The sequence below is a fragment of the Engystomops pustulosus genome, chromosome 5, assembly GCF_040894005.1.
Source record: "Engystomops pustulosus chromosome 5, aEngPut4.maternal, whole genome shotgun sequence".
NCBI lineage: Eukaryota > Metazoa > Chordata > Amphibia > Anura > Leptodactylidae > Engystomops > Engystomops pustulosus.
Window position 1 is genome coordinate 156,300,849 of NC_092415.1, and position 27,647 is coordinate 156,328,495.

Below are 27,647 nucleotides of genomic sequence, written 5' to 3' on the forward strand. Positions count from 1 at the left end.
GTGTGAGAGAGGTGACGCAGAAGGGGGCGAATCCGACGTTCTCACAACAAATCGCAGCTGAGCCGGGCACAGCGGGGATCCCAGAGCGCCGAGCCCAGAGACGAACGGACGGAGAAATCCTGTCATGGCGGAAGACGCCGAAATGTCGGTGGCCTCCTCGGCGGACAGAGGGCTGATCAGCTGCCTGCGGGCGGCCGCCTGGTCTCTTGTGTACGTACCAGCGAGGCAACTAGACCGAGAGTGAGTGCCCACCCGTCCGCCTGCCTGCAGGGGCTCCCCGGGTAACACTTGTATAGCGGAATAGCCGGTGTCTGTGTGTGACCTCTGCCGCCACCGGTCATGTGGGGTGGAGACGGCAGGTCCTGACATTTACACTGGTGACCCCTGACCCTGCAATGCTGCAATTGTCAGTGGACTACAAGTCCCAGCATGCCGTGTGTCAGGGCAGTGTAATAGGTGTTTTATCATGTGGTGGAATGTGCCCATTCATTTATGTGTCCTCCGCCGAGAGGAAGGTTCTGTACACCCAGTGTCATGGAGAATAGTGACCCTGGAAGGCAGGAGGCAGGTCCTGTACCCCCTGTGCCCAGGGGTCTGGTGGAGGAGGAGGGGGCAGGTCCTGTATCCCCTGTGCCCTGGAGTCTGGGGGTGGTGGAGGAGGCAGGTCCTGTACCCCCTGTGCCCAGGGGTCTGGTGGTGGTGGAGGAGGCAGGTCCTGTATCCCCTGTGCCCAGGAGTCTGGTGGAGGAGGAGGAGGCAGGTCCTGTATCCCCTGTGCCCAGGACACTGGTGGTGTAGGGGGCAGGTCCTGTATCCCCTGTGCCCAGGACACTGGTGGTGGTGGAGGAGGCAGGTCCTGTATCCCCTGTGCCCAGGAGTCTGGTGGTGGTGGAGGAGGCAGGTCCTGTATCCCCTGTGCCCAGGAGTCTGGTGGAGGAGGAGGAGGCAGGTCCTGTATCCCCTGTGCCCAGGACACTGGTGGTGTAGGGGGCAGGTCCTGTATCCCCTGTGCCCAGGGGTCTGGTGGAGGAGGAGGAGGCAGGTCCTGTATCCCCTGTGCCCAGGACACTGGTGGTGTAGGGGGCAGGTCCTGTATCCCCTGTGCCCAGGGGTCTGGTGGTGGAGGAGGAGGCAGGTCCTGTATCCCCTGTGCCAGGACACTGGTGGAGGAGGAGGAGGCAGGTCCTGTATCCCCTGTGCCCAGGACTCTGGTGGTGGAGGAGGAGGAGGAGGAGGCAGGTCCTGTATCCCCTGTGCCCAGGACTCTGGTGGTGGAGGAGGCAGGTCCTGTATCCCCTGTGCCATGGAGAATAGTGACCCTGGAGGACTAGAGGTAGGTCCTGTATCCCTTGGGCTCCATAGCATGAACAGTCTAGCACACCAGAGCTTGAGCAGATAATACAAAACTCACATTGTGGGGTTTCTATGCCTCTGACACCTTATAAGGTCTGATATTTTCCTATCGCTTGTGTTGTTCTCACAGCAGAATATGATGCTGGGCTGATAACAGAAGTTTTACCTTTGCACATTGCGGACTGATCATTCCCCCTGGGAGCACTGACTGAAGTATAAGTGTCTCTTCAATGAGAAACTGTCCACTTGAGAGAAGTAAAAATATCTGCGGCAAGTCTGCCATGTGTGACTGTATGACCTAGGATGACCTGGCCCCAGACACACAGTCTCAGGGGGATTTCTGAGGGGGTGTTTTTGGATCACTTGAATTGCAGATTCTTGGTTTCTTCATTAAAACAAATAGAATTGTAATGTTTCACAAGGGTAAAATGTATGGGATTGCTTGCCCTTTATCATCCTCCCTAGGGACCCTCAACTGTCTTCTACTCAGTGTCGGGGACCTTGATGACATTGTCATTGGGAAGCTTTTGGTTCTTATCTGCTTAGCACTAGGTACAGGTAGTGCACAAAGTCTGTAAGCTGCACCAGGAAAACCCATCTGGGTTCAATGTGCTTCATGTTCAGATGACCCTTCATGGGGGGGGGTTCTCTTATGTTTTTGAATAAATTGATATCACTGGAGGACCCAATGGTGGGGACACTTTCCGTATAATTTTTTTAATGGAAAATTTGAAAATATGTTTTCCAAGGTGGGAAAAGGAAAATAAAGCCTTTTTCTTGCTACCTCGAAGAGCTGTGACTTATGACATGTTGTTGCCTTATGTCATGAAGAAGACTAATGACATGATGTGGGATTAAGCCTAACCAGTAAATCTATTCTATCTGTGGACCTGGTTGTGTCTCTTCAGTACAGTGTAGGGAACTGGTTTGTCTGTGTGAGAGGCTACTGACTAGGATCACATAGTAAGGATTCTGCTTATGGAGAGTTTGTCCATTAAGGCCGCCTTGTAGGCATGTGGAGGCTTCTAGCCATTGCTGCTACACCAGGGGATTCTGGGAAATATGCAAATATCAGTTTGAGGTGTGTGTGTATATAGTATATCCCATAGAAGGGCATCGCTATGATAGAAGTGGGGCGTTACTACTAGTAGTAGTCCATTTAATACTTTGCTGTCTATTTTCTGAACACTGTTTAATGTTTGGTTTACAATGAATATTACCGTATGTCTGGTCCATAACCCTGTTAAAGTGAAGCGACACCTTTGACTAACATTGACTCAGCCGATCTAAACTCCATAATCTTTGTATCATATCATTTTTTAAAATTCTCTGTATTTATTCTGTGAGTGTTTAACCTTATATAGTGTATAATAGAAACAGCTGTGCTGTTATGTAACTAGGAACAGTCTTGTGGACTGCAGGAGCCATTGGGGTTCTCTAGGCTCTGCTCATAGAGCTTAGTGCCCTATATTCTCTGCTAAGCTCCTGAACACACCACATGGTGACCAATAGAGCATCATAAGCGCTTCAGAGCAGCAGAATGATGCAGGTTCTGGTTTTTGGACCTGTCTGTCTGGTATCCGACTCTAGACATCAGTAGAATAAAATGGACAGCACTGCACTCAAACACTTTCATGTCTCTTCTCAGAAAAGGGCCAAAACTTCTAGTGATAGATGTGGACCTACCTTTTAAAGGGGTTTTCCCATGAAAGAAAACCCCTTCCCCAACCCCAGTCAGAAGTTACAGGGTCGTCTCTAGGGACAACTGAAATAGTGTACGGCAGGACTGAGACAGGTTGGACTTATATCTGTGAAATGCTGCATTTTTGTTAATAGTGAATTAGAGAGTGTGTTATTTTGTTATCCTGCATAGATTTAAGAAACTTGTCTTTGTGGGAATACCCCTTTTAAGACCCCCACATATTGGACATGAATTATCCCATGGTTGTAAAGGCTAGGGTTACACTAGGTCCTGGGATTCACCTTTTTGTATGTATAGTAAACAATGGTAAATCCCCCTTTTTTAAGGACGCAGGGTTTTTTTTTTTTTCCACTCATTTCTTCGCTCTCCACCTTCAAAAATCCATCACTTTTTTTTTTTTTTTTTTTTTTGTGTGTAGCCGGTATAAGCAATATGCAGCAAACCCTACCTCTGTATTAAAAACCAGGGCATAAGAAGCTAAAAGAAGAACATTTCCTGCCAGAGGGGACACACCAGTATGTCAGTGCTTGTTTTTTTCCTGGTGGTAGACGTCCCTTTTAAGATTGCAATTTTTATATGAAAGAGGAAGAAAAACTGGTTGAATGATTTCAAAAACATTAAAAATCTCAGCATAAGGTGATTAACAAAAGACTCCGCTAGTGATTTTCTTGACTAATATGATTGCTAGGCTATTCTATACATAATATGTAATCATCAGGTTACTCAGTGCATTCTTGTGGTGACTGATACCTCTGTGTCTAATGGACACAGGAGAACACAGCTGGCACGTGCACCCATTTCCTTAGGTTTAGTGAGAGTCTTTGTTTTTTTTCACGGACCATAGGTCCATGATAAATCGGATACATTTTTGGGCCTCAACCAGAAATATGCATAAGCCTTTAGAAATAAATACACAGTATGTGGAAAGCAGGACGCAGGCCAGTGTGATCCGCTATAGTGATGCACTAATGTTGTGTAACTTTATCCGTTCTGTAATTGTGGTTGCTGTCATTGTACACCTGGCAGTGTAGCTGTACCTGCTATATGCTGAGTAAGCCTTCTAGACTCACGGCTTGGGTCACGACTTGGCACAATAGTAGCAGTACTGGAATGTGTGAGGCTATAACAAAGTCCCTATTGTGTTTAGTCACTTGTTTATGTAACTGCAGGGTTTGCAGAATAGCGGAGACATTGCTCCCATATAATCCTAGCGTGTTGTGTCCAATATGTTCTTCTAGTGGTTTTCTAGCTTTAAAAGTCGTTTTGCTCGCAAGGTTAAGTAGGGTTTTTATTGTGTTAGGTAGTTTTTCGTATATGTCTAAAATGACACATTCCGATACAATCATGGCATATTCTGGTTGATGGGAAAGCTTCTTCATGTATTTTGGGTGAACGCCAGGAGTAGACATAAAAGGATAGAAAACCTTTTTGTTGTCGAAACTAAGGCTGAGAGTAAAGGTGTAGTAGTGGTCCTAGGTAGGCTTGGCACTAAACCATGAGTAATGTCCATTAATGCTTAAAAGGGTTGTCCGAGTTTTCAAAAAAAAAATATGTGTGGCCGGGAGCAGGCTGACTAAAACAATAAAGCTGTACTTACCTCCCGGTGCCCTCCCGTATCCAGCGCTGCTGTCGCTCCGGTCCGGACGCCATGTAAACAAACATGGCCGCCGGAGCAGCGCTGGACTCAGTTCCGGCCGGACCCGACAACCTTCCGGCCCCCATACACAATGCTGTGTATAGGGACGGATAGGCGTACCCGGCCACGGCCGGCCGGAAGCTGAGTCCAGCGCTGCTCCGGCGGCCATGTTTGTTTACATGGCGCCCGGAATGGAGCGTCAGCAGCGCTGGGTACGGGAGGGCACCGGAGGTAAGTACATCTTTATTATTTTAGGCAGCCTGCTCCCGACTATATATATATAATATATAATATTATATAATATAAAAAAAATAAATATATATATATATATATATATATATATATATATATATTTATTTTTTTTATTTTTTTTTTTTTTAACTCGGACAACCCCTTTAAGTAATAGCACCTATGTAAGGCCAGGAGGAAGTTCTTATAGTTTACATACAGCTTGCCATCCCATGCACGGTTGACAAGGTGTTTCCTAGTACCAAAAAATCTTCCATTGTTTTATATTCAAATTTTCATTATTATGCAGCTAGGAATACATTGTTACAATTAACTGGGTTCTACTAGCCCTACATCAGTCATAGGATATGCTTGATATTGTTGTTCTGCGTCACTGAAGTTAAAATACCAGACACAAATCATAGATGTGACATTATTTCTGGGGTAAAGTAGACTTGTTTTTCTTCTTTCTACAATTCTCCTTTTAAAGGACACCTGTCATCAGGTCTCTGTCACTAGTCCTGTCACTACTACCTGTTGGAGCAGCTCACAAGGATCCCATCCCAGCCTTTATCTAGTTATTTCATACATTATTCATTGTAAAATCATATATTCTTTATCATGTAAATGAGGCTGGTCACATGGTCAGAGGCAGTGATGTCATTCCTGTTACCCCTCCCCTCTCCTCCCCCTGCTCATGTCTGTGGGTAATGTATAGTAAAGCATTGCTAGTGTGTGTGCTGCATCTGCTGACATGCTGCATCCTCCTAATATACAGGTGAGAGACACAGACATCAGCTACACATGAATCTGACATGTTCTGCTGTAACATGGCTGCCTGGAGCTGCTGTATAGGGCTGCAGGGGGTGTGGCCACCAGCACCAGGAAGCACATCATTATACAGCCTCACATCATTATACAGGCTGCCAGTCATGCACTGGGGGTGTAGCTGTGCCTCCCACTCATGAATAGAGTGGACAGCTTGAATATGCTAATGCTTCATTGGACATTTCCCAGGTCATTTGCATACAGCTTTAGGACCTCATTGCTTAGGTTTACAGGCATGTAGAGGGACAATGAAGGGATAGAGGCAATGCTCTCTAATGGCAGTTTATGAAAATATATTTAGTTTAGGGGGGTTATTTTGCATGACGGGTTCTCTTTAAGCAATCTTAACTTAAAACAAACCTGTCAACAGAAATGTCATTTGTAGCTGGTAACAGGTTCCAATAGCCTATGCTCTATTTATATTGACATGCATTATGAATGCTGCCAAAACTTCATAAAAGTTTTTGCCAGAGTGTGTTGAGTTCCCGGTGTGGGGGGGGGGGGGGCTACAGCAGCCTGTGTTTGCTCATGCGTTCTCCCGTTCCCTCTGCTGCCTGCTCAAGTCACATGACAAAAATTGGGGAAGGATCTGGATGAGTGAGGAGGAGAGGAAGAACGCATGAGAAGACTGAGACACAGGGCTAATCTTTAGGGCTAACCACACACTACTGGTAGGGAGCCAGGTAATGTGAAATAAAGTTTTATTAAGTATGACAGTATTCGAAATGCTGACAAGAATTCTAAGGACTGCCAAAGATGACATTTCTGGACACAGGTTCGCTTTAAATAACTTTTTCACAGGACGCAGTACAATTAATATTAGATTCTTGCTGTCATTTAAATGTTGCTGATAATCAGTCTTGGCCATTAATGGGGTCTCCAGGATACACTTCGGGCTTTGGGTGCCCTCCTGCGGACAATAAAATAAGTGACCTTCCATGGTCAGAGAACGTGATGTCCTATTTTCCATGGAGGCCATTCATTGGACTGTAGCAGGTCCCTGGACTGTAGCAGGTCCCTTGACTCCGGATCTTCCAGCCAGGCGCATGGCTGCAAATACTGGACCAAAGGTGTGTGTTAAAAAAGATACCTTGTTTTTAATTTTGCCCAATATCGCCCACCCCTGGGACCATGTATTGATATGCTTACATTTCTTTTTCCCCACCGTGTTGAGTTTTGCTTAAGTAAGGTGGAGGAATTCCATAAATAGCAGCAGATTTGTTGAAGATTTTCTGAACTGAAGTGAAACCTTTGACCTAAATACATGCATTTCTACGTTCAAACCTTGTAAATTTACTGTGAAAGAGAAATGAAGGGGGAAAGTGCAAACACATGTTAAAGCTGTATCATGGGACTTTCATTGCTGTATGACTAAAGATAAGCTACTGCATATCTCCCCTTGTCACATTGTATGCGTCTGACTTCTCTCCATCCATACAATCACATTTGTTAGGCTGCTGTTTGTATACACCATAATGACCGCTTCCTAAATGATCTGTAAATAAGAGAGCAGATTGTTACCTTTTGTAAATACTTTTTAGGAGGCCGAGGCAGGTGGGACACGTAGATGGGGCAACTTTTGGGTCGCTGATCGGTTGCCGCAGCAGCCAGGCGCATCACAGAGGCTCCTTTGGCTGTCATTTGACATTTATTTTGGACAATACTGCTGCAATACCAAACTGTAAAACAATAGTATATTGCACATGGGATCGGTCCCCCAAGGGTGTAGATACATTACATTTTTTTTTTTTTTTTTTTTCTTGATGAAATGTAGTTTTTTTAAAATAATTTTTTTTATATATTTTAAAGGGATTATCTGGGTATACAAATTTACTTATGGCCAGGCTGGGGAGGGCCATTTAAAAAATAATAAACTTGTACTTCCCTCCTCCGGCACCGCTGATGCCCCGCGTCACGGTCCGTCTAATTTGTGCGCCGACAGGAAGCTCCCATCCGACACCATCTCCCAGCGCTTACACGGCGCGGGACATCAGCAGTGCCGGAGGAGGTAAGTATACATGTTTATTATTTTTAAATAGCCCACCCCAACACGGCCATAAGTAAATTTGGAAACCCGGATAACCGCTATAAAAAAGAACGCACATCTGACAGTGTTATTTAGGTTCCATAACTAGTGTAGGGATTATTAATTAGAAAAAAAACAAACTTTTTTTTTTTCTTTAAAGTAAGCAGCTCCTAGCGCTATCTCGGTTGCAGCAGTGTTACACTGCTAGCTTTATTGGACGCTGCCGTAATGTACAATAGGAACGGCGGAGCGCTTTGAGCACTGCCTCTTCCCTGGACCGCCCCACCCACTCCATAACCCTCCACGCCCCCCAATTTCTGTCGCGTGAAAGCGGGCACCAACGCGCCACAATCCTATTGCGTGCGCCAAAATCCCAGGGCAATTTGGCGCATAGTGGAAAAATTCAGGAAACCCGTCGGAAAAACTGCGATTCGGACCCTTAGTAAATGTGCCCCAATGGGGCAGATTTGTCAAGTGTTGTAAGGTGAAGAGTTAGACAAGTCTTATACTGCTCAAGATTCATAACTCTGGAGCAAATAACAGAATTCTGTTGTAAAAACATTAATTATAATAAGTTGGATATTTAGTGCAGATTATTTTCACTAGAAATTATTCTCTTTAACAGATTTTTGTTTTGTTCTGTCCCCCCCCCCCCCCCCCATCTTTTTCGAGAGGTTAAAACTGGAACATGGGTTTTAGATTTTGCAAGTCCTACAAATAAATCCACATTGTTAGAGCATGTGTGCAGTTCTTGGAAGTGCCTGACTGCCAGAAGTTCTTCGAAAGAATCTCTGGGAATACAACCTTGTACAAACTGTCCTTGCTTCTAATCGGACTGCCGAGTGACGAAATCTGCTCAACTTGCCAACATTCATGTGTACATGTGAACAAATATGGAAAAGGCTGCTGAGTATTTACTTATTAATATAAAGCAAAGGTTCCTTTATTTCCCAAGGGTCACAAACTATGGATATCGACTTTCCACTTCTTCTTTTTTAAGTGGCTTGTTTATTTAAAAGCTTCTGTCCAAGCCTTTAAAAATGTTTGCCTCTCTAATTAAATGTGGTTTAATTGTTTCCTAATTCTTTATCATATGGAAACATAACTTAAAGGGATTTCTCCATTTCAGCAAATATGTTATTGTTTATATGATGAAAAGTTATACAAGTTTCCAATATACTTTATATATCAAGTGTTCTAGATCACTGATTGCTGTCATTCAATAGAAAGCTTCTATGTTTGCTTTCAGAGGATAGAAATCTTTCCAGAAATCAGAGCTGTGTGATATAATGAGCTGTGTACCTGGTTTCTATCCACTGGAAGCAAACATAGAAGCTTTGTATGCTGTCTAATGACAGCAAGCAGAGATCTTGATTACCGTATATACTCGTGTATAAGCCAAGTTTTTCAGCACAAAATAATGTGCTGAAAATCCTCAACTCGGCTTATACACGAGTCGATACAGCTAGCCCAGCACTTAAAAAAAAAAATTATATACTCGCCCTCCACCGGCCCTAATGCGCAGTGCTGCGCCCCCGATGTCAGTGCGGGTCCTCTTCTGTCTTCCATCTTCTTCTGTCTTCAGTAACATCCTGCAGGGGGCGGCCATGTTTCTTCACGGCCAGCGCATTGTATGATGTCAGCATCGGCCACGTCATACTATGCGCCTGCCACCCGGGAAGAACTTGGCCGTGCCCTGCAGGCTGTTATAGAAGAAAGAAGACAGGTGCGGAAGCCAGAGGAGGAGCCGCACTGACATCGGGGGAGCAGCTTCGCATAGGGGCCGCCGGAGGGTGAGTATACACGCTTACGCTTTTTTTTTTTTTTCTTCAATGCTTGGCTGGCTGTGTACTACAGGGGGCAGGCTGGGCTGGCTGTGTACTACCGTCTGTGATCGGCTTATACTCGAGTCAATAGGTTTTCCCAGTTTTTGGTGGTAAAATTAGGGGTCTCGGGGGGCTTAAAATCGGGTATATACAGTAAATAAAAATATTGGAAAATTGTACAACTTTTCATTATACAAGCTGAAACTTTAATTTGTCCAAGATAATTGTGCTGTTCATTTCTTTTGCGGAGGACCTTGACTAAACCTCTACAATGCATCTAAATTTTGAATTTAAAGGACATCTACCATCAGTAGGTAGATGTGTTGCACTTAGTGCATAAAGAAATGCACATAAGTGGAACTGTTCTTAGGGTGCGGTCAAACGCAGCACTAGGGGGCGGTCCTTGGCTCGACCACGTATTTGTTTCCATGAAAACACAAGCGATTGGCATCTAGAACCCGGTGTTTTGCATTGTTTTTAATTCTAAGCCTAGGGTGGGAAATGCAGCTGCTACAATTTAAAGAGGTCATGTTGCCCGAATAATCTATCTAGGTGCTGCCTACTAAAGTAAGCAGCTCCCTAGCCCTACCCCAGGTGTAGCAGTGTTAAATTGCACACTGCACTATGTAGCCCTCAGAACGCCGAACCAAGCTTAAAGCGGTCCGGCATATTCATGAGAAGGCAGTCTGAGCAGACGTTGACTGCTGCATGAACCCTGGCAATCACCGCTGGCCTGTGGTATGGGAGGTCTGGAGGAGGAGCAGCGAAGAGGGGAGCAACTCGGACCGCCCCCTTATGAATATGTCGGACCGCTGTAAGATTGGTCCGCCGTTCTGAGGGCTACATAGTGCAGTGTTTGCTAGCTTTATCGGTTCTGTAGCAATTAAACACTGCTTCACCTGGGGTAGGTCTAGGGAGCTGCGTACTTTAGTAAGCAGCACCTAGATAGATAGATTAATGGGGTGACAGGTCCTCATTAATAGAATGTCCCGCAGCAGCCGCCCCTCATTAATAAAAAACCTATGATGTCACACAACTGCAACGCTGCTGTGTCATAATGTGTGTGTGCAAGCAGTGGTTAGACGTGCCTCTGCCCGCACTCAGAAAGCCGCGAGAACAAGCCGGGTGCGCCAGAGGTAAATACTTTTTTTTTTTTTTTCTTACTTTTTTAATTCATGACTACAAGCCGAGTGGGACTTTTTCAGCACATATGTCACGCTTAGATCACTTACTTGGTGTCACACAAGTTCCATGATCAGATACCGGTGTATGCAAAGTTCAGATCCACTCATTGACCTTTTGTGCAGTTATATTTAAGCCATAGTTTATCATGTAAAAATAAACCTTTATGAAGTTGCTTGTTGAGGAAGACTCTGCACACCCTGCATGGACGATAACAAGACATGCAATTTAAATGTAATGGTCAAAGGTCTCATATATTTTCCTCTCATACACAGACAGTACAAGTAAATACACTGATGTATTCTATGATTTCACAGCCCCAAAATAGATTTATGTGCTTTTGTATCGTGTGTCCTGGTAATGCGCACGGAGATACAGATCTGTATTTTTCACGGGTGTCCTGTGCAGGCCATCACTCCTGAACATAAGAATAGAATAAATTGAATCTTAGATCATAGACCACTGTTCAGACTTATGGCAAGATCAAAGCTGCATCTCCAGTGTAACCACACCGTAATGTGAACCGTAGTAGTATGTTTTGGGTCATTGTCCATTTGGAAGACTCATTTGAACTTTGCCCTTTTTCCTCCAAAAGTAACAATGGTCTATATGACCAAACCCTTCAATAGTAGTTTCGCCAGACCACAGGACATGTCTCCAAAAATTAAAGAAAATCTATGACCAGAATGAAGGATTGTAAACCAAGCACACTGCCATACTGGTGTGTGCCTCCTCTAGCAAGATCTTCTCTTGTAGCTTCTTATGCCCTTGTTTTTAAGAAATAAAGGTTTTAAATATGATCACGTGCCTGAGAGGCTTCCGACTACACTGATGGGCTCCATTTCAAGGGTGCGGTCACGCTGTGTAGTACTAGCACTGTGTTTTGAACTACAGGGCCCTGCCTCGGCCCAATCTCATTAGCATTTCCAGTTAAATTAATGTGATTGTTTACCGATTGCATGCATTTCACTGCAAAAGCAAATAAGGCACGTCCCCATTGTGCTAGTGTAGCGTTTGACTACCCTAAGAAGCTAATAGAGCAGAACCTGACAGAGGGGGCAAACCTCGGCATGTAAGGGTCTTTGTTTCTGCGTACATGCTTTCTTGCATATAATTGCTCGTACAGATGAGCGAGGCACCTTCATGTATCTGGAAATTGGATGAACTAGAGTTGTGGAAGTCCACAATTCCCTTCCTGATATCTTTTGCTGATTTCTTTAGACTTTCCCATGATGTTACACAAAGAAGTGTGTATCAGGTGTGCCTTCACATACATCCATAGGTGGGTCTCTAACGCCGATGTTGCCAATAAACCAGAATCTTCCAAAGATGTGACATCATCACTGTCCCATATCGTTTATAGGCATAGTAGTCTCTCTGGCATTTGGTAAATATAATTATAATCTTAATTTACAAAGACTACCAGCCTGTAGTATGAATTCTTTTGATTGTAACAATGGAAGATGCCCATACAAGGGCAATTGTTGCACAGTTTTGAAGGCAATACCAATTTATGCGACGCCATTGGCTTGGGGTGATTGGGTTAGTTTTTGTCTGCATGCAAGGTGTCTGCATACACAGAACTGAAAAACACTTGTTATTGGGGTTGTGAAAATGCATTGGTCTTTCGATTTTACTTCTGAAGCTAGCTGAGCGAGTGCAGTAGGCTGTGACCTTTTATTTGTATGGAGTATTACTATAGGATGCCTTGAACCGAGATGAACAGGTGGTGTGCACATGCTCATGTGTTATTTCATTACTTTACCTTGGATTTGCAGTAGCAAACTTCCTTTTGGGAAGTATCTATTCTCTGCCATTCTCTTCCTTGATGTAGTAGTCTTAATAGAGTACAGGGGTATGGCAGTGCCCCTATTAAAGCAAGAAAATGCAGTGTTATCTGCAGTCTGCATTTGTTTTTCTCACAAAACTAGATATGTAAATTTTAAATGTAACTCATAGCCTTTAAAGGAAACCTACCACTTGTAGTGGCAGGTTTCCGATGGAAATACCGGGCACCAGCTCAGGGTGAGCTGGTGCCGGAGCTTATTTTAGTTAGTGTTTTAAACCGCGGTGTCGCGGTTTAAAACACTTTTTAAACGTTATAGCCGGCGCAGGCAGGTACGCGCTCGGCGCTTACCGTGCACGCGGCTCTCATTCACTTCCTATGTAGCCCCGTGCACGGTAAGCGCCGAGCGCGTACCTGCCTGCACCGGCTATAGAGTTTAAAAAGTGTTTTAAACCGCGATACCGCGGTTTAAAACACTAACTAAAATAAGCTCCGGCACCAGCTCACCCTGAGCTGGTGCTCGGTATTGCCATCGGAAACCTGCCACTTCAAGTGGTAGGTTTCCTTTAAAAACATTGAAGTTTTTATTACATACACAAAGTGTTGAAAATGAATCAGTAAAGCATATTTAGTAAATATAACCTCCTGCATTTCATTTTTCTGTGTTGTAGATCAGGATGGCTTTCCAACTGGCTCCCGGCCTGGTGCCCCACATCTATGTCTCATCTCAAGGAGGCTGAAGAGAAAATGTTGAAATGTAGGTAAAAATGTTTATGCGGCATGAGTTTTTTGTTCTTTGTTTCTTCATTTAGGCTTGTTTCAAATACATTGTAATGCGTTACATGGTGAAAATAAGCTCTAACCTTTTCCAGCTGTGATTGTATTATATAGGCTCTTGTGGTTTGAGTTGGGCTACAAAAATGTGCTGAAAAACCCCACCTCGGCTTGTACACGAGTTTAAAAAAAACGTACATACTCACCTTCCGGTTCCCCTGATGCTTAGGGCGGCTCCTCTTCTTTCTTCTCTCGGCTGTAGCCGGCAGTGCACATGGACGCACCTCTGCCGACTGTTACAGCAAAGAGAAGAAAGAAGAGAAGCTGCAGGGACTGGAGCATCGGGGACCACAGGGAGGTGAGTATGTAAGTTTATTTTTTTAATGTACTGGGTCCTGGCTGGCTGTATACCACTGGGGCCTGGCTGGCTGTATACTACTACTGACTGACAGGCTGTAACAAATGTATTTCTCTTCCTCGGCTTATGCTCGAGTCAATGGGTTTTCCCAATTTTGGTGGTAAAATTAGGGGCCTCGGGTTGGCTTATACTCGATTATATACGGTAAACCATATAACAAGTAAAAAATATGAATCAGATTGGATGAGAGCACTGGGTCTGATTAGAATCTAGATCAAAAGGTCTGCCTGATCATATAGACATTTGTGACAGATAATGTTATGATGAGTTTACTGTCACCTGTTGCCTCTACTTTTTAAGAATGATGTTGTCTGAACACAGTTTTTTTGTTTTTAAAACTTTTCAACCCCCCCATCCCACTCACAACCATCATTTCTCTAAATAGTACATAGTATGAAAATCATAATGTAGCAGACTAGGCCAAAACTATACATTTCTCCCCACCGGGTTTCTTCTGCGTAAAGCACTAGGTGTCAGCTGAGTTGTATAGTTATGCTTTCTGATGATCTGAACGCTGTGGTTTATCATCTTTTGTTTGTATTACAAAGTGAAATCTACTGTAATTTGATCATTCACTTAAAGGGAACTTGTCTACAGAATTTGTCCTAATAAACTATTACCAGAATGTTGTCAGGCAGCTAGACAGCTTCTATATCATGTTTCTTTCATGGCATGGTGTCATCATCCAGGAATTCAACTTTGAAGTGTGACGTAAAATGGTTGGATAAAGTCAAGAGGGCAGAGCGTTTAACACTGACGTCAAGTTCTCTCTACCTCCTAAATGCCTCCTCTCCTGTGGTTGACATCAGGCATTGGACTTCAGGAGATCTGACTTTAGAGATTTCTCTGGTTGCAGGACCATCTATTACATCAAAAGCTTGACTTCAGTGTTAAACTCTCCGCCCCTTTGACTTTTAACAACCCGTTTTCGTCTCACTTCAGAATTGACTTTCTGCATGTTGCCATCGTGCTGGGCCATGAAAGAAACCTGATCTAGAAGGTGTTCAGCTGCTTGTCGACACACTGGTATTGATTTATTAGGCAATTTCTGTTGAATGGTTCACCTGGTCTTGGGTGTCACAGCACCTTCTAAAAATGGGAATCTTCCAGAATATTTTGTTTTGGATGTACTTGTAGAAGACCACAGATGGAATTGCATGGGAATATAATGGCTGCATGGTAAAGCTTCTACCGCTACTGGTTAAAAGTAAATCTTGATTTGGCACAAATTCTTACATCTACATCTCACACAGGTATTCTGTCTTTTCTGTGTCTAGGTATTACAAGCTCCTATACCAAAGACTATGTACTGATATCTGGTGGAAACAAGATCTGGACCCTGTCATTTGTTCAGCCACTTTCTCCGAAGACTCCCTTAGTTTTGTTGCATGGCTTTGGAGGAGGCGTTGGACTGTGGGCTCTCAACTTTGAAACACTATTTCAAAATAGAACTGTGTTCGCCTTTGATATCCTGGGCTTTGGACGCAGCAGCAGGCCCCACTTTGAGGGTGATGCAGAGAAGGCGGAGATGCAGTTTGTGCAGTCCCTAGAGGAGTGGAGAATGGCCTTGGGTCTGGATCATATGATTTTACTAGGACATAATCTGGGGGCGTTTCTAGCTTCTGCCTACGCTTTGAAATACCCATCAAGGTAAGTTATTTTGATGATATATATATATATATTTTTTAACACATTAACAGGTTTACTTAAATAATTAGCTTTTAGTTCATGTGTGTACAGCAGCATTATATAGTCATAAGTGTGACAGCACGGCAAAAATAACCTATAAAGTGAGACTCTAGCAGGTTGTTTTGGAATTTAATATGACTCAATATGGCTTAATATTTATGTGGAACTGTGCCCGTTGTAGCCCATTTTGGAATACATTCGCTTACATAGTAACCAAAGTCAGAGTCCCATACCTTTTTTTTTTTTTTTTTTTTTTTTTTAAATTGTCCACTATGTTCACAAATGTACAAACCTCTTAAAGGGATGTCATCACCAGAAAATGACCTATTGTTTAACCAAGTTTTTAAATTAAACATGTTTTCTAGGAAATATTTGATGTATATACTCGAGTATAAGCTGAGTTTCTCAGGACCTCGGCTTATACTTGAGTCATGAGAAAAACCAACACTGTGATCCCCATCCGAAGCCCCCCCACCTCCCTGCAGGTTCTCTTCTATACCACGATGCTCTGGCATCGGCTCCATGTCCCATTGCAGGGATCGTGAAGTCAGTCGCTCGACACACACTATGATGTCAGCGAGCGGCTGACATCTCGATCCCTGCAATGGGCTGCGCGGGGACACAGAGCCGTATAGAAGAGGACCTGCCGGGGGGCATCGGAGGGTGAGTACAGTATTTGTTTTTTGTTTTGTTTTTTCCCTACAGGAATTAGAATGGGAGCTCGGCAGGCTGTGACCAATCAGCTTCTACTCAAGTCAATAGGTTTTTTCAGGGTTTTTTTTTTTGGTCAATATTAGGGGTCTCGCCTTAAACTCGAGTATATACGGTATTATCTATGTATGTGTATATATGTTATATACAGTGTAGCATTGCTATAAAAGCTAACATCTCTATAGAAAATGCTATCATTACATTCAATACTGACAATAAATTATATGACAGTTTTAAATTTGCTATCTGTGCAGATAATTCCTAGAAATCTCATAGACCTCAGTGAATCGGCTCCAATCTGTTACAGCCTATGGCAATGACGCTACTATACAGCATTTCCCCAGTTCTGTTACTAGAGCCTGGGAAAAATGATGACCCTCATAATCATGGCCAAAAACCTAAAATCTACAATCCATAAAAATTTTTTAAAAAAAGCACTAATTAAATCCTGCTCCGTCCTGAAAATGTGAAACCCTGATGACCGGTTCACTTTAAGATTTGTAGAGGAATTGATGCTGTAGTTCTTGTTTCTGATTATTTATTTTTTTTTCCTTCTATTATTGACTAGATTTTGTGGGTCACCACTTGTAAAACTTATGTAGAACATCTCTATAAAAATGCCATCATTACTTCCAATACTGACAATAAATGATATAACATTTTTAAATCTGCAATTTGCGCAGATAATTCATAGAAATCTCGTAAACCTCAGTGAGTCGTCTTCAGTCTGCTGCTACCTATGGCCATCCATGAGGTTACTGTAAAGTCTTTTCACCAAATTCTGTTACTAGAGCTGGAGAAAGATGACAGCCCCACCATAGCCATAAACATAAAATCTACAATCGTAATACTGAAAAAAGAAATCTTGTGAAATGTGTGTTTTGGTTTTAATGAGGGAGTCCCATCAGGCGGTCATACACAGTAGTCTTGTCTTGACTGAAAGCAGCCCACACTGTACTGTGTCTGTATTGGGGAAAAAAAAATATTAGGTATGTTAAATTTCACAAAACTGATAAAAAACTAATAGTAAAAGCTAGGGCTGGCTCCAAGTTTCAGTAGGGCCTCGGGCGACAGAGCCTCAGTAGGCCTCACTACTACTAACTCTCATAGCGGCATGGATTCATTATACATCCTCCTCACCCCCTAGGATCAATTAAATGCACCCCCTCCCCCATGGATTCATTTATATACTGTCTCCTCACCCCTCCTGGAATAATTCTATACAGCTCCCCCCCCCCATGGATTATATGCAGACTAAGCCCCCCTTCCGCCGCCGATGGATTACACATAGATTCCCCCATCCATGGTCTTTGCTGGTAGCCGCGCAGTGCAGAAAAGCAAGATGGCGTCCCGCAGCGCACAGAGCTCCGCTTTATGGCGCAAGCACCCAGGTGCTGCCAGGCTGCAGGGGAATGGGCCCTCCCTGCAGCTTTGGGCCCAGGCACTTGCCCATATATGCCGGGTGCTGTCGCTGGTAAAAGCAATAGCTCTTGGAGATGAATGTCTACAGTAAGTTTCATTCTCCACTGAAGAAGAAGAAAAAAAACCACAATGAGCATTTAAAGAAACGATTTTTCTAACTTAACATTTATTACACCTTTTGATTGAAGTCTACTTTTTGACACCAAGCAGTCACAGTTCTGTCATATATGCCATAAGTCAGTATACATTTTTATGGTTTCCTTCTCCTATGTATGCATATAGGAAATTAAGCATGACCTAGAGGTAGCTCACTTAAGATGTTTTTAGAGAATATTGAACAATTCTATAGATTCAATGATGACAAATGAACAGCAGTTATTAAAAAAAAAAAAAAAATGCTACATAGGGTCAGCTTCGCCCAGATGTCTTATGTCCTTTAAACTGACTTTTGTAGGAAAATCCCTGGATTATTGACTTTGTTTTCTCTATAGGTTTATGTGTATGAGATTATAATTTTCTATGTCATTGGTCTGACATTTTATTTCTGCAATTTTGTTTTTCAACTTAAGGGTAAAAAGTGTAATTTTGGTAGAGCCATGGGGATTCCCTGAAAGACCCGACAATGCGGAAGAGGAAAGGCCGATTCCTATTTGGATTAAAGCAGTTGGTGCCTTATTAAGTCCATTTAATCCATTAGCAGGACTGCGCTTGGCTGGACCACTGGGTGAGCAAGTTCACAGAAGAGTAAAAGACTTTGCATTATTGGCTATAGTAAGAATAAACCTGGGTGCTGCAAGTATTTTATTGTTCACCTAGGGGAATATTCAGTCAGGAACATGTAGAAATTAATGTAACCTATATGCATTTTGTTGTGTTATATAAATTGAATTCCAAGCTTAAAGCAAACCTGTCATCAGGATTTCACATTTTTACCTAATGACCGGTTCCCATAGCCTTTTAATACAAATTCCTAATCTGCTTTTATAATTAACATTACTGGTTCCTCTCACTTTTTACAGTATGCCAGCAAACTACATAGTCAGAGTCCTCTTCACACTATTCTAACAACTCTACTTCCTGCTCCCTCCTAAAATGTAAGAATCCATCATCAGGATTTGTTGCTGTAGTTCTTGTTTCTAATGATTTTTCCCTCAGATTATTGACTAGTTTTTGAGTCACCAGTTGTGACTTATTGTAGGCTACCCCATCCTGCAATGTGAATCCTTGAATTTTTTTTTTTTTTTTAGTGTCATTCCAATCAAGGGTATTAGCATTCCCCCAGATTTTCTTCTGTTTTCTTACTGTGGGTCCTAGAAACAGTAGTTTGACATCTTTAATGTTCCCTATTATATTCCATTGTCTAGGTAGCAGCATGATTTTCCATCACCAACCTCTTCAGAAATATATGTGATGTTCTGTTATTGCAATCCAATCTTTTCAAGGAAATTATGGTTGGGATTACAAGGTTCAGCATTGGGGAGTAACGTATCTGATTTCTGTACGAATGATGTCTTTGCCCAGGAGGTGATCATTGTTTTATGAAAAGACTTTGACCCAATTAAATTATCAGTGTTCTCCTCTTCCAGCAAATGAGTCTGCTGCTGTCTTGCCCTTAGCACCCTTAGTCATTCTGCTATTATTGCACTGCTTCAACTTATCCATTTCTTTTTAACATAGAACATATTTCTATCTCTAAAGGAGTTGAAAGAAGTGAGTTACGTACTATAGATGTGCAAAGTTTAACGCAAAGCGATGAGAACAAATCCTACTACATATATTCTCACCTCATGTTTGTAACTGCTCTTCCAATCCACACTGGCAAAGAAATGAAGCAATATATGTCCATAAATTATGTAATAATGCAAATTGAAACTGGTAAAAGATAGGTTTCAGCAGGTGTCATGACTTTCCAAGGCCTTTTGCAACTATCAGTAATTAGATGGCAATCTGGATACTAGGTGAAAAATATCAGCTGGTTCAACAGACATCTCAGGATTGGTAAACCCAGTGAGTTGTCTTCCTTCGCAAATCATATTGTTTCAAAACATCCTAATGGCATTGGTTTTTAGAAACTCTAAACTGCTGAACGTCCCAGTGAGCACCTTAATCCAAAAGTAGAAATAAATAATTTGACCATAAACGGCCCACGACCAGGCGCCCCCTTCTCCAAGATTTCCGTTAGAGGAGTAAGAAGAATTATCAGAAGAGTTGTCCAAGTGCCCAGGCTCATCTGTGAGGAGCTACAGAAAGACCTGGAATAGGCAGTTACATCTGTTTTCAAAGAAAGCAATAAGTAATGCACTCAACCTCCATGGCTTGTGTGGACGCTCACTGTCCAAGATAGTTTCCTCCAACATTTAGTCAAGCCAAGGAATACTGGGAGAATATAGTCAGGTGAGCGCAGACCTAAATTGAACTCTTTGGATGTCATAATCTACACCATGTTTGGAGACTAAGACACTGCCTACCACCCAAAATTACCATACCAACAGTGTGGTTTGAAGGTGGGAACATCATAGATGGACAGACAAGCGTATGGAGTGCATCATTGATAAAGCTCTGCTTCCATCTACTCGAATGATGCAGAGGAAATTAGGCAAAACATTTTGGATAGAAAATGTGTTCTCAAACACACAGCCAAGGAAACTGTCAATGTGTTTCAGAGAATGGCCCAACCCAACGCCTGACATGAATCCACTAGTCTATAATAGGTCCTAAAGCTCTGGATTGATGGGAGCCTATGGAATCGTCAAAATGTGAAGAGTTTCTGCAGAATAGGCCAAAAGCACACCTGGGCAATGGCAGGTTTCTTAAAGCTTTCATCATCATTGAAGGTTTTTGTGCAAAGTAGTAATGGTTTTCAATTCTTTTCCCGGTGTCATTTCTGATTATTACACATAGCTTCATTTTGCTATTTTAGCACCTTTTTATATGCATATTTATGTGTGTGTGTGGGGGGGGGGGTAGCTGGCAGATCAATGAAATCGGTGGGTTGTATATTAGGGGGGGGTTTGTAGCAGTTTGAGGAGGAAGGTTGCTTAGAAGTGGTGAGGAGCATAATCATTGTAAATAGGCCACTGTACACACCACCCAAACAATGAATACTCTACCACAATATATCTCTGTAGAGCATATAGGTCCTTTTTTCAAAAAAAGACAGATTTATTTGAATTTTTCTTTTCTCCCATTCCATGCAACAATTAAATCTGAAAAAAAGCCATAAATATGCACTCTGTGACCCAGGATTTCATTTTAACAAGCATTCTAATCTTATATACAGTGCATTGAAAATGATATACCATAATGCACACATTTTTAAATTTTAATTTGATTTTCACAGGGCTAAGTCTTGTTCAAAGACTGAGACCAGATTTCAAGAAAAAGTATGCATCCATGTTTGAGGATGACACCGTAACAGAATATATTTATCACTGCAATGCACAGTCTCCAAGGTAAGTCATTCTCTGCATGTTGAATGCTATCTTTAACTAGTCTTTCCCATAAGACACTTTTGTATTATGTCATTTTGATACACTATACAAATGCTACAACCGATAAAAATGAGGCTGCCAGATTGTCTGTCTGTTTCTCACTAAAGAAAATCTACCTTCAAAATCCATTATAATAAACCAGGGACACTCATATATCCAGGCACAGTGACTGGTCATCTTCTTATGTTTATCTATGGCCTCCTTCTTTCTAAAATCTACTTTTAAACTAATGCTTATGATCCAGAAAGACAGCTGGGGGTATTACCAGAGACCCTCTTTGTTGCATCTTCAGACTGGTACAGTGTGCAAGTAGCACTTCCCCTCTTACTGTGTGCTAAAACTTCCTCTGCTGCGGAGATATTACAATAAGCATAGGGAAGGGGGAAGTTGGAGACAGTGTAATGGCCTGTAAAGATGAAGCATGGAGGGACTCTGGTAACTCCCCCAGAGCCCTTCTGGCTCATTATCATTATGAGTTTATTTTAGAAGGAAGGAAGGAAGCCCTGGATAACAGTTAAGATAAGAAGATTACAATAGTCTGAATCTTTGACATTATTTTGATGGTAGATTTTGTATTTGTTTCCCTTCTAGTGAATTGACCACGTACTGAAAAGCATTCAGTAAAACAAAATGACTAGTATCTATTATATTATATTATAATTTTTTTTTAGAATCTACAAAAACAAGTTTTTTTTTTTTTTCATATTTTCAATATTTATTTTTTCTTTCAAGTGGCGAGACAGCTTTTAGAAACATGACCGTCCCATATGGTTGGGCTCGAAGGCCAATGTTGCAGCGGATTGACAAGATGCATCCAGACATTCCAATCACAGTCATTTATGGAGCACGGTCTTGTATTGATGGAAATTCCGGAGGTACCATTCAGTCTCTGCGGCCAAACTCCCATGTGGAAACTATTGTAAGTACAGGCAGTCCCTGGGTTATGCACAAGTCCCTGTAGGTTGAATTTGTATGCAAGTCGGAACTGTATATTTTATAATTGTAATCCCAGCCAAATTTTTTTTGGTCTCTGTGACAATTGTATTTTAAAAATGTTGGATTGTCATAAGAACCAGGATTAACAATAAAGCTTAATTGGAGACACCTTTAATATCTGTTATGGCTGTTTATTGTAGCCAGGGGCTAAAGTACAGTAAATGACTAACATCCAGAACTCTGTTTGTAACTAGGGCTTGTCTGCAAGTCGGGTGCTCTTAAGTAGGGCACCGTCTGTACTTCAGAAGGCGCTGCGACCAAAGAAATGGGCCAACATATTTCGTAAAGTCGGTCATTCTGAATTTTTGGGGGGCCCAGCTGGACCTTATAAAGACTTCCTAGATTTTTTAATTTGTTAGCCAGTACATTAAATTTCTTGTAACCTCAAAGAATGGTTAGAAAGTAACAAAATAATGTGAAACAACCTGGCAGTAAATAATATTCATGTATTTTTATGTGTGATACAAACCATACATAACCAACTTGTCAATGTTTAATTGAGTTGAATTGAATATTTAATAGAATATATTATATTATAAAGTTTATCTATATGTTACTTTGTGGCCAAATTTTCCTGTAGATTCTAATAAACCAAGCTGCTGATTTATCTATGGTATTGCACCCTGTACCCAGACTCTTGTGAGTTCCCTATATATCCATGACTTTGATGGTTTTCTTTACTTGTTACAGTGATCATGCAATTACCATTTGTTTCAATGCAATCCTTGTCATATTCACTGACAAATGTTCTAAACCCTCTGAAAAGTAACCAATTAAGAAGACTGTGTGCCCCAAATAAATAATTTTTTATCTATCTCTCTTCCGTCATCTCTGTTGGGGGGAAATTGTATATGCACAAAAACATAGGGAGTCTACTACCTCCACCATGGGTTATGTCAGCTGGATGTTCTAGAGGACTGCACAGTCATTTCCAAAATACTTTTATTATTTCTGTACATTTCCAATCGGTGCACCCTTAATGTGTCGTCAGCACCTGGAATACTTCCTGTCCTGTCTTCACCCAGTATATCCCTCGGGAAGGTGGTGGTAGTGGAGGGGGGGGGGGGTTCTCAAACTTATCTGATGAAGTAGTGTAGTAAGTGGGAATTCCAGGGCTCTGGTGTCACCAACTGCCTTATTCACATACCGAATAACATGGAAATAGCAGGAATGCTTGGAAAGATGGTAGACTCCTGAGTGCTGAGGAAGGTCCTTCTTTTAATTAAAGACCAGAAAAAAAATGGGACTGTCCTATTTGGGGGGAGGGTAAGACAGGGATTATACAGACCAATAACTGTAAAATATATGTGGACAGTTTTACTTTTTTTTTCTAGTGCCTATAATTTTAATTGGTTAATACTTTTTTTTTTTTTTTGTCCCCCAGGCAATTCGTGGTGCCGGCCATTATGTCTTTGCTGATCAACCAGAAGAGTTCAACCAGAAAGTAACAGAAATTTGTGATTCTGTCGATTAAACTGGACATCTCCATCTGCTTCTCCCATCTGAATAATCGACAGCTTGCTGTGGGGTAGAAACCAAATAATAGAACAGCTATGATTTACCCCGTTTCATCGGTGCTTTCACCTCACAAACCTTTGCACACTTGAACCAGAAATGTGCCTTTTTTTGTAGGAACTGATTTTAGAGATTTTAGATGGACTCTGTACAGCTTTTACAAGTATTCAGAGTGTTTATATTTATATGACTTGATACAAATAAGTATATATTTCCAGAACAATATATTAGTCATTTATATCTTTTTAACTGGAATTAAGCCGTACTGAGCAAAACTACTCCAAGGACTTACGGATTTATCCCGGTTGTCTGACCTTTTCTCCGTATGCATGTTGGGTTTATTTTCTTGTATCGTATTTATTTTTGTAATGTGTATTGCTCCTTTTTATGTGTGCCAACTTCTGGGTAAGATGTATGCTTGCCTGTTTCAACGAATGTGTCTGTTTTAAGACTATAAAACGAGTGATGCTTGAAACACTACCTTTTAAAATGATACACCAGCTACATGTTAATCCCTGCAATTTCAAGATTACAAAAGTAGTCCATTTCCCGAGCTTAGTAGAGCCTATAAAAAGTGGAGATTTATCAGAAGTTTCTGAGCTAAATCCGTTCTAGTTGCCTATGGAAAACAATCGGAGCTCGCTTTTATTTTATAAATGGGTGTGGGAAAATGAAAGCTGAGCTCTGATTGGTTGCCATGGGCCACTAGAACTTTTTTTTTTCTTTTCACTGGCACTTCTCATTAATCTTCCTCACTGTGACAGTGGAGATCTATCGGAAGTTTCTGAGAACGGAACTGTTCCAGTTGCCCATGGCATCCAATCAGATCTGGGCACTCATTTCCCAACAGCTGTTTATATAATTACAGCTAAGCTCTGATTGTCTGAGCTAAAACTGTTAGGGGACCTGTCATTACCTGACCAGCAGTGGGTGATGATGCCACATTTTGCCACTTTTAGAACCCATCTTGGGGGTCTCTGCTATTTTAATTTAATGCAATTTACATTTTTGTGTTTTATGTCCCATTCAGATAGGATCAAGGAATTTTTCCATTGAACTTAAATGCACCCATTACACTACCCCCGAAAACTGTCGGCGCTAGAGTAAGCAACCTGTGCTCCCAACATCTAACAAATAACCAAAGTTCTTGGTGCCACCCCACTACTGGTCATTTATCTGGGCAGCTGCTGTAGAGGAAATCCCTGGCGATCTGACTTTACCCTAAGAAGTAAAATTGCTTTACATCTCCAAACAGGTGGTGATGGGCATATAGGGCAATATGTCTCCCTGTTTGCTGGCACTGCAGATGGTTACCTAATGGACCTACTTCTGCATTACTTGTATCTGTAAGGGCTAATACAATTTGCCATCATTTTTATTTATTTTTTTGGTCTCAAGCACTGTTATGCGTATGTGTTGTTTATGCATGGACCGTTTGTATAGAGAAATCTGTACCATCATTACTATAATATGATTTTCCTTTTTAGAGTATATCTTCGAGTTTGAAAAAAATATTTCACTCCATTTGAGCAGATACTGAAATGAGAAGTGTTACAAGAAGTGTTTTTTGTGTATTTGATTTTTTGTTTGTTGTTTTTTTTTTTTTTTTTGTGTTGCATTTATAGTAAGTTTGAAAGGGATTTTGTTTCTTGGTTTTGCAGTTTGATTGCTAAATACATCCCTTTCTTTTACCTCTATCCTGTTTTGCAATTCTGTGTGGAAATATGGGGCCGTCTAACATGATAGAAATTTTTATAAAGAATTAATTCTGCAATTACAAGACTTTCCATGTTCCCATAGTCTTATTTACTTTGTATTGGAGTGGATAACAAAGTAGTGCAGCAACGGTGGGAAAAAGGCAAAACTTTGACTGCTTGCCTCACATTGAATCTTTCCATATACATGAAGATTCTCTGTATTTAAACATATTACACATATTTTGTATGGGCACAGTTGCCCTGCAGATACTACTGGGTCCGTGGGTACATTACGATTTCTATAGAAACTTATAGAACCAAATGTGAAAGGAGATTTATTTCTATGATTATGGTTTGTTAAATACAGAATTTTAAAATGTTAATCGGTGAAATAGTGCTCCTAGAGTAATTCAACATAGTAATTCAACATACCAGGGCTCTTAAAGGGGTTGTTCCAAGTTTCATTGTCCTCCCGCAACCACAGGATAGATCAATCATGGATTGGCACCCTAGTGTTCATTTTAAGTGCCAGAAATCGTTGAGCTATTTCCAACACTCCCCCACCCACCAATCCCAATTTTATTGCATAGCCGATATCAATAAGACTGTGCAAAAAACAAAATGGGGATGGACGGCAATCTTAGTAAGCCACAATAGTACTGTGTTACGACAGCTTCATCCTTTATTTAATTTCAGCTGGGGTGCAACACAGAAACCACAAACTCAATGATCGACGCGTTTTGACGCTAGTGCATCTTACTCATGACCTTACTCATAAGTAAGACGCACTAGCGACGAAACGCAATCGCAATAAAGGGAGTAAAGGAAGATGCTTTCGTCACACAGTAGCTGCGTGGCTTACTAAGAGTGCCGTCCATCCCCATTTTTTGCACAGTTGGTTTCTGGGGTTGAGGACCTGAAGGCGTGCACCGCCACATGGAGCCACTGTTGGAGGCTAAGGGTGATTTGGTGAGCAAACCAGATTTTCTTTGTTTTTTTTTACTATATAACAATAAGACCATCCCTTTAATATATCCTTCAAATGCAAGTTTAATTCTTTATATTACTGGGCAGCACCAGAGATGTTGGCAAATCGGCATCCTCTGACATTTCCTTCTATACAGTAATAGGTTGAAAGTGCACCACACCTCCTGCTTTTACTGTTCATACTAAAAAATTCTGGTAATGTTCTGTGTTTTCTGGTCCAAGTGTAGGAAGAACAGGTAAAAATAAAAAGTAGAGCTACCATTATCAACAGTATTACAAGTGCATAGGGAGGTTGTGGGTATAGCATATGGATGCCTATATGCAGCAAGTTCACCCAGTAACAGCCATGAATGGTGCATGCCCCCTTTGAACACATTTATTTTAAATCTAAGTACCGTAGGTTAAAAATTCTGAGAGCAGAACTTTATAAACCGCTGTTTATAAAGAGAAAGCTGAGCTCTGATTGGTGCCATTGGCAACTAGAACCGTTCTGCTCTCAGAATTTTCTGATAAATCTCCCCCTATCTCTCAAGGTTGCATAAATATAGTATATATCTTTTTTACATTTATTTTATATAATAATATATTCATATTCACAATATCTAGTAAATAATACCGTATTTGCAAATCCGCACTGTGTAGTTTAAGGGTGGTTTCACACTGGCATTTTACATACAGACTGGTTTTCTCTTCCTGGCTTCAGTGATTTTGTTCCCCCGCTGATGTCTTACTGAACCATTCATTTTAATGTGCCTTTTCACACTTCAGTTTTTTTTTCACTGATCCAATGTTCTCAATGAACACGAAAAGAACTGATGCAGATCACATAAGGCAATAAAAATCTATGGGTGGAAATGGATGGAACATCTGTTTTGTTTTTTCACTGGAGAGGCTGAAAAACCAGGTGTGATGTTAACAAAGCAATGTTAAACCTTCAGGGTTTTTTTGCGGACACATAAAACAAAATGATGCATCAGAGAAAAAAAAACGGAGACAAAACCAACAGATGCGCAACTGAACGCCAATGTGATATCTAAAACATGGCAAAGACTTGGTATCAAAACCACAAGTATGAATACATAAAGAAATTTTAAGCAATAACTGAAAAACTGCATTGTGTTCGTTGTCTGCACTTTTTTTTTCTTTACTGTGGGGAAATTTTGTGCAGAATCCTAATCTATGGGGACGGTGCCAGAAAATGATGCAATATAAAATACCTTTTAGTTTGGTAACTCGTTTTTTTTCTTTTTTTTTTCACTGTATAAAACCTTTATATGTGAACATCGTTGTAGAGGACAATCATCACAAACAGTTCAAACAATTTTATAAATATGGTTTTAGTTTTTTGGAGGTATTTGGTTTTTACTTTTTCATGTTTTA

At 41.5% G+C, this 27,647-nt stretch overlaps 1 protein-coding gene across 3 annotated transcripts; it reads left to right on the top strand.

The window, feature by feature from the left end:
* On the top strand, positions 1 to 27,447 carry ABHD5 (abhydrolase domain containing 5, lysophosphatidic acid acyltransferase). Of its 3 annotated transcripts, none has more exons than XM_072153535.1 (7): positions 1 to 240; positions 13,239 to 13,324; positions 15,037 to 15,409; positions 18,151 to 18,305; positions 20,922 to 21,033; positions 21,805 to 21,991; positions 23,453 to 27,447. In XM_072153535.1, exons 1-7 carry the CDS (start codon positions 125 to 127, stop codon positions 23,540 to 23,542), a joined length of 1,119 nt encoding a protein of 372 aa, XP_072009636.1. In that variant the 5' UTR covers positions 1 to 124; the 3' UTR covers positions 23,543 to 27,447. The 3 variants fall into 3 exon arrangements, with proteins under 3 accessions (XP_072009636.1, XP_072009637.1, XP_072009638.1); XM_072153536.1 differs by having other exon boundaries at positions 1 to 210; XM_072153537.1 differs by lacking the exon at positions 1 to 240 and adding an exon at positions 10,711 to 10,735.
* Positions 27,448 to 27,647: the final 200 nt, after the last annotated feature.